Source organism: Lampetra planeri, chromosome 1 (assembly GCF_965212315.1).
Source record: "Lampetra planeri chromosome 1, kcLamPlan1.2.h2, whole genome shotgun sequence".
Taxonomy (NCBI): Eukaryota; Metazoa; Chordata; class Hyperoartia; order Petromyzontiformes; family Petromyzontidae; genus Lampetra; species Lampetra planeri.
The window spans coordinates 26,198,260-26,215,252 of record NC_136107.1 but is presented as its reverse complement, the minus strand read 5'-3'; the positions used below and the strand labels follow the sequence as shown (position 1 = coordinate 26,215,252).

Below are 16,993 nucleotides of genomic sequence, written 5' to 3'. Positions count from 1 at the left end.
TACCTGGCAAATATTGAAATTGGTGTATAGTGGCTAAGGATTAAAACTGAAAGCATTTGCAATATTAACACTGGTCTTTTAAGACATACATAGTTTTTACTTTGTGGAAAATGCAACACATTGCCCTTAAGCATGTTAAACAATATACAATCTCTGAATGCAAGCGATTTGGATTTGCAAGACTGCAGGTATGAGTCACCCAGAATCTACAAATACCATCAATTCCTGCATTGAACAATCCTTTTAAAACAAATCTCGTGTTCGAATCTCACGTTGGTAAACTTTTGTTTATCCAAAACTCAATTTTTATGGCACCATATTTTAATCTTAAATTCCCAAGCCCTTGGTCTTTGTGAACCTACCCCACCCCTACCTACCATCCCCACCAACCCCCTATCTGTAGCTGCACGCTCCCCTTTCCACGATCCAAGCTGTCTGAAGGGGTGGGTCTCATATTGATTAATGTGGGCATGGCCTAATGGGAAGGGGTGGAGCCTAAATAGGAAGTGGACAGCTTAATGAGACGACGCAAGAAAGGGCAGGACTGACAGAACCAAGCCCAAAATTCCAACCCCACTAAAAATATTGCAACTTAAGCTAAATTCTGAATTTAGTGCTTTAACCACAAACCTCCCTGTTCATTTTAAGAAAGTGGAGAAAATGCGAAAGGCAGCACATGTTATGCCAGATGAAGCCAAATGAGAACGTGTATAATTGCATTGTGTGGTCTTTCAAGATGGTAGAAAACAATGCTTTACAGGGAAGTTTATTTTCAGAAAGCTATTTAACCAGGCAATTCAACCCTGCATTCATATGAAAAAACTGCTGATACCCAATCCTTAAATATAATCGGTTGAAGTCCTTGTAAGTGAAACAAACCAATTCAACATGTAATAAAAAGGCCATTGTGCTTTGCAATTTTAGATTTCATGCAAAACAAGCGAACAGTACAATATTTGTATTCAAATGGTGAAGTAAAGGCAGTAATGAACAAAATGGAAAATTAACACTATCCATTAAAAAAACGAATTACAATGACATTACACAGGCAGCAAATGACTCGCGCTCCAATCGGCATCTATGCTCACAAAACCCAATGTGATAGTATGGATTTAAAGTATAAATATGCAACAGCATAGAGATATAAATCAACAGTAAAAACATTATGGGAAGGGTAACATGTGGACTAATATTTGATTTAGACCCCAAAAATCTATGCATTATTTTGTAACTAGTGCTTAAAGGTGGGGATTTAAAACATACCTGTTTCGATTTAAAGCTTTCGTGACTGCAGGGATTCATATTCTTGGTTCTTTCGGTAAAGTCACGTAGAAGGGAAAAACAATAAAATAATGTTTTATTTTTATTATTTTATTGTTTTTCCCTTCAACGTGACTTTACCGAAAGAACCAAGAATATATATATACCAACTGATTTGTTTTATATCAACACTCTGAAATGCCCTGGTTACCCTATTAATTTTACCTTTGTCAGTCAACAATCATTCACTTCTACAAGGGCAAATGTGCTTTTCAAAATATCTAAAAAATATATATTGATATGTTTGACAAAATTCTGGCATGTTGTAGCCACCAACACTGACGGACGCCACAGCCTGATCCACGTGCAGCAACGTGAAGGGCCACAGCCGATGGGTCACCCAGAGGACCTTACTCTTCTTACTTGTAAGCATTGGCCTTGTGTTTGGGCAGGAAGGTGAAGCTGGATGGCACTGGCCCTAAAAGCATCTCACTGCATACAAAAAGGTCACACCACATTAGGCAATAAAATCATACTTTAACAACTATTTGAACACAGGTTGACAGGCATCATTTTCACCGTAACATTGTGTATCACATTTCGATGAACACTGAAACGGTTAACTACTTTTTCCCCATTCCCATGACTACCATAGAGCACTTGTGACACAGAACTTGGCACAGGCCTTGGGGTTTGTTTCCATAAAGGAGTTGCACGCTTTCACCCAGGACTATTTCGAAAAGGGTCGTAACCTGATGGGGTCAAGACATCCCTTGCAACATAGTGTGGAAATACATATGGGAGAGGTTAGCTAGCGATAGTCTAACTTAACCCAGCCTGAGTGAAATTTAGTTGAAAAAATTTCGTTGGGAATAGGGCAGGGGAGGATGAAACGGGAGGCTGAGCAATGGAAACCTCATGGCTCTGTTCAAGTACACAGATGGGCACGAAGTCTGAGCATTTCTTATCGCGCACTCTTGAGTCCAGTCCATCACGAATGCACACGTGGAAAGCTCTTTGGAAAACACAGGTTTAAGTATCTTGCAAAACTGGCTCAGGGATGGATCCTGAAGGTGAGCTGGTAAGTCTTTCTAGGTTTTTGGGTTGGAGACTCCGAAAGTGTGCTAGCCGTATCGCACAAGGTTCACACGTGGGTACAGCAGATCACCATAGATTGCAGATGGAAGACGGTGTTGATTTGGGTCTGAGACTGGTACGCACTGATCAAACGGGTTTGAACCTTAGACAATAAATGGGCCCCATTCCTCGGGTATTGAGCCTAGATATTAGAGCAATAAATGAACAATGTAAGAATTAAGAACACGTTTATATTTGTGCGATCTAACCCAAAAAAATCTCATGAATATTGGTCACCATTCTACGTGTTAAACTCATTAAGAATTACTTGCAGAGTTACAATTTTCATAAATTTCCCAAAAAATAATAAGCATCAATCATTTACATAGAAATAATTTAATCATGCTGTCTGCCACCTGTCCACACTGAGCAGTCACAAATATGACTGGTTGGCATAGTTCCATTCTGTTCTCTGCACTGTGGCGCCAAGAACAAAACTTACAGGGAACCCTCCGTACCTGATTGTGATCCAGTCGGCGACGTTCTGGCTGGCCATCAGGCTCTCCATGTCATCCCGGCCCAGGTAGTATGGTGGACGCTCATTAATTTTCAGCGGCACACGTTCCAGGATTCCCACGGGGATATACCTGAGCCAGACAGTCAGGCATATCTTTTCTTGTAAAAAGCAAGCCATGCATTGATGGTCACCAACTTTTGCTTTTTAAGATACCTTGCATAACATATACACACGTGAAAATAACTTAAAAAGTGCATAAACACAATGCACATTGCAGATACTAGAGAAATATCAAATTCATGGTGCGCTAATTAAAAAAAACATTGCTTGACATTGGTGTCCGACACTGCTGCTAAACCTATGACATGGTCCTGTCCCCCATAATTATGAGCCCATACAGCAGTGCAACCCACCAGTGATAAAGCTTCTGTTATTTTAAAAATAGTTTCACATCTGGTGATGTAAAGCATGACCAGATGTCATGCAAGCAAACATCTGAGATGAAATTCCTGATCTCATGTAGACGTGACGAGCAACAAAGCGTCCCTCACCGGCAGAGGAAGGAGAGCCACTCCAGCAGGAACTTGCGTGTCTTTTCCACCCCCTGCGTGTCCGAGCCCCAGTGCTCCAGGCCATATTTTGTGAAGTCCCGCAGCAGCTCAAAGCGCTCGTGGGATGAGATGTCCCAGTGTCGCCGCCCTTTGATTTCCGTGAAGATCCATGGCTTGATCAGCGCACCTCTGCACTCAAGAGCCATAGGCACCATCATATTGAGCACTAACTTTGTGTCATCAGTCACAACGTATATCATAAAACGAACCAAGTGAATTCCAAATGCTTGTACGCGATGCTTTAAAATGGTTGACAACCTATTGTGCCAACTGATTCATTTGTTTTCACAAATAACTTTTCCTAGACATGAAATAACCTTCATTTCCAGTACAGAAAGCAAAAATTATATTTTATTTCTATTATTACTTTTATTAATTTTAATTTTATTTTCTACCTACGTGACTTTACCGAAAAAACCTAAGAGTTGGGGGGGGGGGGAATTCATTTTTGCATCATATTTACAAACTTAATCACGTACAAATCCATGGTATTTTTTCACATTAAATTGAGATACCTATCAAAACAGAACTATTATAAGTCGTGAGATTATGATCTCCTGAAGTGTATTAATGTTCAACAGATATCCAAATCACGTTTTGTTCATGACTGCAGCGCTTAAAAGGCAAAAAAACTGCACCAAGGCAAGCACCCCAGGCACAATGAGGCACCCTTAAATATTGTACAACATTGCAATGTATTTAAGCTCTTGTTAAGCACTAATTAAAATGTGAAGTTTGTTGATGTTTAATGTTTTGTCCTTCCTCCGCACCGATTAGCACGGTTGGCTACATACGATGCAAAATAAGTTCAACATACATACAAGGTTTGTGCACCATAAGACAAAGACAAGTGAGATGGTTCCCAACCTGGCTATCATGACGCCGGCTACTTTCGTCTGTCGAGCCAGATCCATGTCCTCGTAAGACAGCACATCTCCATTGCCTGCATGGGAAAAATGTAATTTAATCCTCACCATCACCAGCAGTAATGGTCAATCCACTGATAGATGAAGGTCTCCCAAAGCCACCACCATCTCTGATGGTCCTGCGATGTAATGACCCATGTGCAAATTGTCTGATTGAACCACTCCATCTCTGGAGCAAAACATATAAGTCACGTAAAACAAGTGTGCTGAACACTGAAGATTAATCTGGAAAATACTTCAGTGTGTATGACTATTATTGAGGCAGACCAGTAAGAAAACTAATTAAATAAAAACAAGAGCAGGCTGCGGTGCTTTTTGAAAACTGAACTTAATAATAAAATCATATAATTTGCGAAAGGATATTGTGTAGTGACAGCGCCGACTGCTGTCCAGCAGCAGCAACTGCGGTGGACAGTTAGCGCATGCGCCGTTGAGCATATACACGGGTGTGCTGGCAGGGTGGAGGAACTGGGGCAAGGGTCACGGTAGACCTCATAGGGAGGCCCCTGGAACCCTCTGGTGGGTTCGAGAAGGGAGGCACGGCTAGGGCGGAGCCAAGCCGTGCCGAGTAAAATAAAAGCAGCGGAGAGCGAGAGCTCCGGGCTGCCGGTTCGGGGAGTGGACTCGTCTCGTCGTCGCCGCCGCCGCCTTCGTCTGATCATTGCGCGGCCGAACAGTAGTTGGCCGTCTTGGTCGACGCCGTCGGTGCAACGCGGACAAGGTCGTGTCTGGGCCGGGCTGTACGGCAGTGTGGTCGTGAGAGAGGAGGCCGGAGTGGGTGGTGTAAATGAGATAGAGATAATAAAGAGAGAGACGGTGCCTCCTGCAACTGCCTCGTCTCCGACCGAGTGTGTGCGCCGCATACCACACCACACACACGCCGGGCGGGAGGAGGACACTACACATGTAAGCAAGACTGACATGACACGAGCTATTCATTCTCATGAGATTTTAAAATGTTATCACATTTCCAAGCCATTTTCACATGCCGATAAACTGTGCTCCAACTTTACTTCCCAAACTACCAGCACAAGTGCAGTAAATAAGTACTGTAGTGGCGGAGCCACTACAGTACTTTGAATAAACTGGCATAGTTTATTAAAAGTACTGTAGTGGCTCCGCTACTATCTTCCGTACATTTCTCACTCCACCGATGTAATCCTCCATCAGAAATTGTAGTGTGATAAATTCACAGCGCAGAGCAGAATAAAGTTTATTTACATAAATATCCAATGCAACACTATCAATTGTTGGCAACAAGTGTTCAATTCAAGGATAATAATTATAAATAGCATTAAAAAAATTGTAGTGTATTTTTTTATACCATATTCAGATCTTAATACTGACAAATAGTATGTTTGCACAAAACGCAAATGATCTGCTTGAGTGGTCAGGATTACCATGGGAGCATGCACATCACATATGTCACAACTAATACTCCCAAAATAAATCTGATCATTGTCAGATCTCGGATGCAAAGCAGGACTGAGCCTGCTTAGTGCTTGGGTGGATGACCACTAGTGCACATACTCTTAGGTTTTTTCGGTAAAGTCATGTAGGTAAAAAGAAAGAAAAAATAAAGAAAAATTATAATTTTATTTCTATTATTTTTATTTATAAAATTATAATTTTATTTCTATGATTTTATTTTTACCTACGTGACTTTACCGAAAAAACCTAAGAGTATGAATCCTTGCAGTCACGAAAGCTTCAAATCACTAGTGCACATCCGGATTTGTTTGGCAGGGGGATGCAAGGTGCCGGGAGATGGCAGCACAATGGACTAAGCTCACATTGAGATTCAATGTATTCATTTTGTACAGAGCTTGTTAGTGTTATCCCAAAATGTTAATGTTTTCTGTGTATTTCTAGTTTCCTTTCAGATGCCAAACTAAGGAGTCTAGAGACTCAGTAAGGCTTTCCAAGGTAAAGGGAATTATTAAAGATTACTATACCGAATAAGGGCAGCGGGCTGGCCACCTCCGCACAGTAGTCGATGTACTTCCAGTCAGCCAGTTTTGTGTAGCGTTGTTCCCGCGATCGGCCATGCAGCTACACTCACACAACAGAGCAGTGCCACCGCATGTAATAAGCTTAATACCTTTATATTAGCACTGCCTCTTATACACCAGCCAAGGCTCGTGTCAATCACTGAGCCAACCATGTGGTGAATGCTGTTCAGTGGATGTACACACACCCTTTTTTTTTTGTCAAAACAATTTGCCTCGATCATTGCTTTGTTGATTTACAAATGCACTTCAGGAGCTTAGGCTGGAATTTATGAGTGAATTCCCTAATAAGTGTAATGGCTGCAAAGACATTTTCTGCATAACTAACACCGGGCAAATTTAGTGGTTAGTATATATAGGCATGAACAAAAAAACATTACATTAACAAGTATAATTCGTATTGCAAAATTAAGTAAAAAAAGTGTATTCATTGTGTCTTTTAGTCCAACAAATTTAACTATAATGATGTGAATTTTAATGGAGGACTTTTATCATCTATTTATTACGGTAACATCAGCCTCCACAAACTGTATATATGCCTTACTGGATGAAACATTGACCAATAATGTATTTATTTTTCTATTTTTCACGGAAGTAAATTTTGAGGCGTACGTAGACACATCCCGAGGTTTGCGAATATGCATTCCAGCAGCGATATAATTCAACAAATCACCGAAAAATTATGCGTGGACATCTGCTTCCAGAGTAACAGAAGGAACCAGTGGTTAGGCTGGCCATTTCTGGCAGTAGTCACATTTGAGCTGTGTGCTTGTACGTACAGTGACCATCGAGATGCCCCAGTCACGCAGCTCAGGGATGAGTTTGTGGGCCGTGTTCGTTTTGTCCTGCACTCCGGTCCGTATTTTTGCCGTAAGGGGCATATCAAGAACCTACAACAGCGCACGTGCGCGAAGGAGAATACAGACGTGAAAAAAGTCTCTCACTAACACACACACCATAAAGTTAAAATGGGCAATGTGTGACTGATTGGAAGATATAAACACGTGGATAGAAATGGTCACGCAGAAATGTAACAAGTAGAAATGCATGATGTCCAACACAAGATCATGTTGAGTGGATAAAGATTAGTTTAATGGTGTTAGGTTGTATGGATTTAATTGATTAGCCTTACCGACACCATGCCACGCACAATCTGCTCGAACTTAAGTGCCCGGTTCATGAGAGCACATCCTCCTCCCTGTGCACAAGAGCACATGTATTTATACATGTACACATGGTCAATAGAAGCACAAGGAACTTAAAGCACGAGCTACACACAGCTACTTATAAACGTAGAGTCAGTGTTAATTTTCCTATCCCTACCTTTACCCTAAGGCAATGCATCAGGGGAAAGGTTGGTCTGCGAAGGAGGTGAAAACATGTGTTTGAAGAATATTAAACCTCTTGTCAGGCATCTATCATCAAAAAAGGGCCTTTAATTTTGGTATGTCACCCAGAAGCTGTATGGTTAAAAACACCCAGCTGGTATACTCATAGATACCAACTTCACAGTGTCTTAAGATGTTGGTGAATCTAGATAAAATAAACATCCAAATTGTAATGTATAATGAATAACATGGAATTACTCAAAATTTAACAAAGCCTGCACATGTCAAGTGCACAGGCTTAACAAGAAGGTCTGCAATGTGCAACTTCTAACATTTGAAAATTGGATTTCATTTGATCAGAATTGTGTATAAAAATGATGTGCATTGATTATTAATTTGCAAACAAATAAACTATATTGTGTAACTTGGGAGTTGAATAGGTGTAACACTAAAATATAATATCGCACATGTGCATGTGGTACTGTACAGCTCTTTTGTGAAAACACTGCTGGATGAGGGACCTTCCCATGCCATGTGAGTTTTGGGGGTTTTAACATTTTTCACCATGCTGGTCAGTGTGGGTTGGTAACGGTGGAAAGCATATATATTGGCTCATAGCACAGTACACTGGTCTCTGCTATAAAATTTCCACGCAATAAGCCACTTTGTTGAGCTATCATTTGTGACCAGGTCGCTTCTGTAAAATAAGTTAATACATCAAGTGGGCTTTACCTGGCAAGAAAAAAACATATTTTTTATTTGCATAATTTTAAGTGATTTATTTACCTTTCCTATACTATGCACTCCTATCGTGTTTTGTAACACTTGTTGCTTTATCGTACTTACCCGCCCCTACTGGACATCTGTGAAAAATAGCTTTTGAGCTCATCAGATTTCTCCAGTATAAATACATATTCCAATTCTGATTGTTTGCTGGCAACAGTCCTGCAGCAGCCTCTAACAACAATTTTACCCATGGTGGCCACTCATCTAAGCACTATCCAGGCTCAAACCTTCTTCGCTGCCGATACCTGCCGAGTTCGGGTACATTCCAAGGTGAGTTGGTCATCGTATGAGTAGCTTCGCACCTTATTAATCACGAGGTCGATGGGGCAGCCAACATTTATGTCCACAAAGTCCATGTCCACATTCTGGTTGAGAAGCTCTGCACACTTGGTCATGGTGTCTGGGAATCCCCCCTCCAGCTGCGGAACAACATCGTCCAAGCGGACATTACAACCATGGAGAAACCAGGGGAAACCCCTTCGGTGTCTGCTGAACCTCATCCATTGACCCAGAATAAACACACTACACCTATGAGATGTGGCCATACAGTACGAATGATTGTTTTTCCCACAAGATACGTCATGTAGGTGGTAATTAAAGTGTAACATTTCATAAAAACAGATGTGACAACTGTTTCAGCTGGACCTGAAAACATTATATTTATATATATTTACACGGGTTAACCTCATGTTTGTTTATCTAGCGGAATATGCAATTGCCATGTTTTTGTTAATCACTCTCATTCAAGATTAGGTTATTGTTGGTAACCTATTAAAAACATGTTCATGGACCCAGGCATCTATATAAAAATCTGTTTCAAACATATACACATTACAACCATTTTGGGCAGTAGGGTTGAATAAACTCAACCTGCTGGTAATTTGATTAAATGCTACACTTCAGCGTCTGAATTTCATTCAGGGATATTTTTTTAATTTAACACTACAATGAACGTGTCTCTAGTGGCTCATGTGAACCCATTACATTCACCATACGAGTATGAAAAGACTCTTACATGCAATTTTATGTATATACCATAAGCTGAAGGATTAATATATTAAGCTATGAATGCATTCAATCTTGACTTAAAGCGTTCGTGACTGCAGGAATTCATATTCTTTGGGTCTTTCGGTAAAGGTTGAAAGAAAATGTATTACTAGTAGTTATATTGTTATTTTCATTCAATCTATCTACGTGACTTTACCGAAAGACCCAAAGAATATGAATGCATTGTTACACTGGAAATACTTTACAAAAGCCGGACTTTAAGATTAACATTAATTTACTAAAAGTCTGCAAGGGAAATCCAGAGGGAGCATGAATGCACCTGGATTCCAAAGATGTCCTCGGTGTGGTGCCTCTTGAGCAGAGCCCACTCGGACATCTGGCCTTGTAGCAGGTTTGTGCACATGGCCATCTCCCCACACGTGATGTCGGCGCCCTGCATCTTGCAGATCCTCCGGAATGGCAGGTTACCACACTGTATGCAACATAGGACAACGGACGAGTTTCCGATTTGGTGCTACACAACTCTCCACCCTGAGCAAATATATAAATTCAGGCATGTCACGAGTCAAAGAAATAAAGATTGTTCAATGTCCTGATGATTAACACGGTTGGCTACGTATAGTGTGAAAGTTCAACATACATACATCAGAAGAACAAAGCAAGGGAAAGGGCACTCTCTTCCAAATAAAACAATGCATCAAGAGTCAGAATATTGCACATTTATTTAGCTACGACCAATTAAAACTTACAGTGGTGAGTGGAGCCAGGTACAGCTTGTCTCTGAAATCAATCTGAAAAAAAAATTATAAAATGTTTTTCATTTTCTGGCAACAAGGGTGTTTAAATAATTTCAGTAAAGATACTTTTAATAATTCCGTAACATATTTAAGTGAAAATTTGGGTTTAAAAAACTGTGGCGTAATTGGGCATTTCCCTAGAACCCATGTGCATTTCTGAAAAAATAGACTCACAGCTAGATAGCAGATGTATCATATGATCAAAGATGGAGGATTCCTTTAACAACTGCAGAATCAGAATATTTTTCATCCTGTAGAAATACGATGTGCCATGAAGCTCTTTTTTCACAAATGTCCAGTAGGGGTGGGTCAGAAAAAAGAGCAAATTAAAAGAGCAGCAGGTTCCTGATTTTTTTGTGTAAAGGAAAATAGGTTTATCAAAGTATGAAGGCGCAATATGGTAGCAACTGCATGAATCATGGCAATATTTAGAAATGGATGGAAAAGCTGCAATCAGGATGTGAGCATGTTCTAGATGATAACAGAAGTAGTAGGCGAGCCAGCTACTCAGGTTGAGAAGCAAATTTTGGAAGTGGCAAGCAGGAATGAAGTACATAGTATCTGCCAGAGATAAGTGTGGGAAAATAATCCGGCAGCTTAATTCCTTGATAAATGTATCTTGACACCCTCAAAACAATAGCAGCTCACTGCTCTTCTAGATACGGTTGTGGAGCAATACACACTGGACTTGAAATTCAGAGGTTGACGGTTTGATCTCCCGGCTAAGCAGTTGAAAATATAAACAAGTTACTTAAGTTCCCCACCTGTCCACCCTACAATATTCATGGGACCACCACAGATTGCGTGGATACTCCCACCTCTTCGAAAACTTCTCATCAGTGTAGAAGAGTAGACCAAAATACCCTCTAGACATTTCAGGGCAGTCCATGTATCTTACACTGATATTTTTGCCATCTTTGACAATATTAACTACTATAAATATATATTTAATTTTACTAGGCAAGGCCCACCGAGCTATATCGCTAATTGTCAGAAGCGACCTGGCCAAAATGATAGCTCAACGAATTGGCGTATTATGTGGAAATTTAGAGCAGCTGAATACTCTTAAAACTCAAATATTATACTTGTCAACTCTTCTAATAAATTCCAGTCATACCCCATTCACTATACTATTTTTAATCAAATCACACCTAAGGTTATAAAGTTACGTTTTTTTATTGGAAAACTCCATTCCAAAATGTTCTATTAGCACTGTCATAAGATGAGGAACTATATATTAAATCTTGCAAACAGCAGTTCATTATCCTCTGCCAAAACAATCCTGGAAGGTGATATTTGTAGAATACTTCTTACTTAATTAACATCAACAGGCTTGCCAAGCTTCACTTTATCAATTGCATATAAATTCAATAAAAATGTTTAATTCTCATTATTTAAATATGAAAACTAAATGAAAATCAAACATGATCAAATTATGTCAGTGCAGTCATTGGTGACCAGACTAAGAGCATTAACCTACTCCTTCGGAGAACCAAGTGTAATCAAATGTGGCTGCCCAAATTCAAACCTAGTATCTCAGCAATGCCCACTCAGTGCCCTGGCATTAACCCTCGAAGCATTCCAAGCCACCTCAGCAGATTATTTAAATTTTAATTGATATACATAATGAACTTGAACATTATATAAACAATAATTCATTAACACTGCCTTAAAAGAAACATATATATGTAATTGCAACATTTCGGGTCAAGCCCCTTCTTCATACCTTGCTTATTTTAGGAAAAGAGCTGAGCAAAAAAAAGGTAAACAAATTGACACAAAAATATTACCGTCTTCTTCTCTGGCTGCCGGATTTTAATGATGTCCTCATCCGTTAGAACGCCACTTGTGCGGACAGGACACCCACTTATACTGCTACCCCTTGGCTCTGATGTCTTGGATGCTGCACATTCAGACGCGGCAGCTTGGCCGTGATTGTTCAGGTCACCAGCAGACACCATTTTCAAACAATCGGTCAACTTGCCAACTCCTTTTTCGAAATCACTGCACAATGTGCTACCATTAGACTCTATAAAACATTCATTTTCAATCGGCACTGACGATGTGGTGGGACAATTGTTGGATATAAGCTCAGCTGGCTGGGTGCTGCTTTCCGACTTCGAGTCTCCATGCTTCACAGATGTACTGCTAGGATCTTCGGAAGCTTCAGATTTTGGGGTTGGCTTTTGTTTAGAATTTCCCTTTTGTTTGGACATCGAACGCAGGTACGTCTCTGCGCCAGTAAATGGAAACTGACGCTTTCGCAATAGCTTTTGTGTGCCCTTTTGCAAATGGTTAACAGTTCCCGGTAGTGGAACAAATGTAATTTCCCTCGCTGGAGTCTTTTCTTCCAGAGCCCCTCCAGCTATCTCTGGGTGACCACTGGCATAGCGGCAGGTGATGCCATAAGGGCAACGACCAAACGTCTGATACAGGTGACACTCAGGACCCAGGTCAGGCGGTTTAACGAGCATATACTCTGCCACGTCGTGTATGAAGTAACAGCGGTCTCCATAGAAGCACTTGGACGTAGATCCCTAAGCCATACCACGGCAAGAAAAACAGAGACAAACGTACATCGTCTGTAATTATGCATTGTTATCCAATATTTTATAAGATAAGCATGATTAAGCCATAACTGAAACTGCACATTGGCAACACTAAGTTTTCATTGTCATTTATCTACAAAATGGTTTAACTCTTTGCATATTACCAGTTCGGTTTATGCACGATTGGTGTGCACCTTTATTGCATGCAAGTAATCAATTATGGTTCAGTACTGATCAAATTAACGTTCATTTTACTATAAGACAATTGCATTCAATTGTGGCAATTATAAAATAAAACTTCAATATTATAAGTTTCTGCACATCACTGAAAGAGAAACAAACCCAATGTATTCATCTTCATGAACAAGACAGGCCCAGTGTACAAATGTTGTATTAAAACAAAGTTTGAATCATTATCGATAGAACTATTCACAGCCATGGTCGGTTGCCCTTGTTCTGTTTTTGTTTCCTGCTTTTCATGCATTGCGCATTTGGTGGATCCTAGGATGGAATGCTCATTATACATTTTAATTATTGTTCCAAAAAAGAGATAGATAATCGTGATCGGTTTCTGGAAGTTTCAAATTTAACACAGATGTTTGTATTCTCTCAAAAACTTGAGGACATACATATCCTGCACACAGCAGCCTTCTGTGCCTACCTGCAACACGGAGGGGCAGAGCTTGACCTCGTAGCTGTTGGGCTTCACGTGAGGCCTGTTCTTGTTTTGACCCCGTACTCGCTTCTTGGCCGTCGAGATTTCATGAACGGCCGTTGTGCTGGTCGGACGCGACGGCGCTGAGCAGTCATCGTCTCCCAGTCGCGGCCTCTTTTCTGGAGGCTCTGGTTTGTCCCCGGTGTTATCCGCCTTCTCTCCTGCGATGCCACCTTCAGAGTTCTTACCTGTACATTTTTGCTTGTCTTTGAAGGCTTTGACAATGTCATGAAAGTGATCTTTTGAGGTCAAGTAGCTGTGGAAGGCATTACACATTTCCAGATTTACCGAAGTTCAAGACTGAGTTTGGTGAATTACATTAGGAGACGTGATCAACAGTGGACTTGTTTAAATATAAATATACTGAAACTAGTATATTACAAAAACATGTTACCAAAACTTCAGCAGTGTGTTTATGTAGTTATTTAAAACAAGCAAAAATAGTCAACGGTTCTTAATGCTGTGCCAGTACACCTGAGTACAAGCAAACACCAAAGGTATGGAAACTGGATAAATATGGCACATTAGAAGTAAAAGTTACCAATGTAATTGATTTGTGATATTACCCCAATAGGTCCTACGATTATGCAGTAATCCAGTATTGAGGTACAATGTTTCTGGTAGCAGTGTGACAACATTAACTGCAAATAAATGTATATACTTGAAGACATCTAGCTCATGGCTGGAAATACTTTTGGACATTCACCAGTGTGAGACAAGTCTGGTACCAAACATACTGCAGAGGGTGGAATGAGTCCCACAATTTGACTTGGCAACAACACGTGAAATGATAACCCACGTATCAACAAGGATTGTGGCACAAACTAATGATCTATAATCCAGTGGGAAGTGTGGTCGCGCAATTAAACCAATCCCACCTCATGAATGCAAGCATCACCACGATTCATGACTGAGCAGCATGAAGACCTTACAGAACATAGTCCACGTATTTATGTCTACCCAATCAAATGCTTGTAATCCAATTGGCATAGAAGTTGGGATGCGTTGGGTGAGACGGCTCTGCAAGGTCGTTGCACCATAAACATGTGGACTAATCAATTTCAAGGACAGTGCATTCATTATCAGTTGTCTTTTTGTTTGCATTTTGACCGCAAGTGTTGTGGTTAATGCAAACATGATCCCTTGTATAACGGTGTCAAGTTTTGTTGCCAGTTAAAAGGGTAAAAATCTATTAGTATATCTTGTTACTGGCAAAAGAGGTCTCATAATAAAAATTCTTACCCCGAGCTCTCAATATTCTGATGGTGCGTTGTCTTTGAGTTGTGCGCATTTTGGCGTCATCTGGTCCAACACCATGTGAGACTAGGCTCTAAGAAACGCTGTCTCGGGTGTGGACCAATCAATTTCAAGGACAGTGCATTCATTATCAGAGTTGTCTTTTTGTTTTCATTTTGCTCGCAAGTGTTGTGGTTAATGCAACCATGATATAAAGGTGCCAGTTTTTTTTGCCAGTTAAAAGGGTAAACCCCTCTTACTATGTTTGTAGGATGTGAGAGCGCTGTGATGCCAGGAGGTACTACTCACGAGGGGTTGACGTGCGCGACACCCGATGAGCACGCCGCAACGGGGCTGTCAACGGCAACCCCATCCGCCATGGCGCTCCTACTTGGAACGGATGAAGCACCTCCGGTTAGCTACGTGCGGTGCGCAACAAGTTCAGCGTACAAAGCAATCGCGCCATAAGTACCGCTAACTTTTGCTCTCGCCTGTACATCATTTACTCGGAGGTCAATCATATTTGGCGAGGCTCGCTCGTGTCAACACAAACGTAACGTGACCTGCCCGCGCGCCAGCCTGCAGAACTAAAGTTGATAGTACTGCAGGGATTAATGAACAACAAAAATGATTACACATGCGACTCAACGCACATGTTTTCGTGCGCTTAAGAATCGATATAACGATCAACGCACATCGTTCCACCACGTGGAAAACTCCGCATGACTAGTTCAACAACACTTGACCAGTTATTGACATTGTGCGTCTCAGTTTAATGTGCGTGCACAATATATTTGTGTGTAAAGAGGGAGGCGCAGTGGTTGGTCCATAACGCCGCGGATCGCAGAACCAAAGTGGCCTCTTGAAACTCCTAACCATAGTGACCGGCGTAGTGAAGTATGGCCAAACGTCTCTACAGCCGACAAAGCGTGGCTTTTCTCGGGCTACTCCGGTTTCCTCCCACATTAAGCTACATTTTCGTGAAGTGTAATTTTTTTATCGAATGTGCCCTATGAAGCAGCATCCATACAACACGACGCAATACCCCGATCCACAAATACGAAGGAGACATCACAGCGGTGATCCCCTCCGCGAATCCAGACGCGGTCATTTGGCTTGACACCACGTGGAATTGTTGTTCTGCGTCTACAGCAGCAGCCATACGAAGCAGCAGCCAACATCCTCCTGAATAAGGTCTCGAGACTCGCTATTAGTACGTGCGCACTACGGGCATCCAGTGACGCCGGAACTCCGCGTAATGCAGACAGATGTTACTGCGACTCCACTGCAGTCGACTTATTTACCTCTCTGCGCGGTTTTAATCTTTCTGGAGGCTCTCGACTCTGCCGCCTCAAGCTCGGAAGCGCTCCCGTGGCCGCACTGTACGCGGAATTGTGGGACGACGGAGGCCACGTGCTGGGTGGTGGCGGTGCCGCGCACTGTACGCGTGCACGTGGTTCCTCCCCTACCACCCCTATGGTATGGGTTTGGTTTGAGTTTAACAAAATATATTTTTTAAAACTATTTTTATAAATATATTTTTTGTCATTTTTTTTTTAATACCCACTGTCCTCAATTTCCAAACATGTAATTCGTGATTTTGGACAATTTATGTTATATTCTTGGTTCTTTCGGTAAAGTCACGTAGAAGGGAAATAATAAAATATAAAAATATAAAAACAATATTGTTTTTATATTTTTATATCTATATTATTTTATTATTTCCCTTCTAAGTGACTTTACCGAAAGAACCAAGAATATGAATCCCTGCAGTCACTAAAGCTTTAAATCAAAAAATATTTAATATGTTGTCGATAATTAAGGACATGTTAGTAAAGTTATTAATATGTTGTCGAGAATAAAACATTTACTAAATATGTTACCGATTTTTTTACATATTAAAAAACTAAACAGTAATTGGCTTTGATTTGTATTGGCCTCAGCTATTACTCCTTAGTCCAGCAGGAGTCAGTATTGCACTTTCTATTGGATCCATGTGCGAAGGGAGCAGAGGCAGCAGCGGATATTGAATCCAAAATACCAGCTCAGCAAAGCCCGCAGAGTCTATACTATAGAATAGATACTTCCCCTCGTGCTGTTTAGGAGCCCAGCGATTGTCTCCTAAAATTTGAGAAAATAATGTTCACAGTAAAAAAGGTAAAAGCGCATGCCTT

The 16,993-nt window shown here is 40.9% G+C and overlaps 1 protein-coding gene across 2 annotated transcripts; it reads right to left on the bottom strand.

Annotated features, from left to right (window-relative positions):
• Positions 1-1,427: 1,427 nt before the first annotated feature.
• On the bottom strand, positions 1,428-16,246 carry DUS3L (dihydrouridine synthase 3 like). Of its 2 annotated transcripts, none has more exons than XM_078597566.1 (14): positions 16,124-16,246; positions 15,129-15,206; positions 13,530-13,839; positions 12,110-12,856; positions 10,272-10,313; positions 9,842-9,994; positions 8,817-8,933; positions 7,533-7,598; positions 7,180-7,290; positions 6,347-6,443; positions 4,333-4,408; positions 3,406-3,594; positions 2,856-2,984; positions 1,428-1,752 (listed from the first exon to the last, which is right to left on the bottom strand). In XM_078597566.1, exons 2-14 carry the CDS (start codon positions 15,197-15,199, stop codon positions 1,680-1,682), a joined length of 2,181 nt encoding a protein of 726 aa, XP_078453692.1. In that variant the 5' UTR covers positions 15,200-15,206; positions 16,124-16,246; the 3' UTR covers positions 1,428-1,679. The 2 variants fall into 2 exon arrangements, with proteins under 2 accessions (XP_078453692.1, XP_078453682.1); XM_078597556.1 differs by having other exon boundaries at positions 15,129-15,209; positions 16,124-16,238.
• Positions 16,247-16,993: the final 747 nt, after the last annotated feature.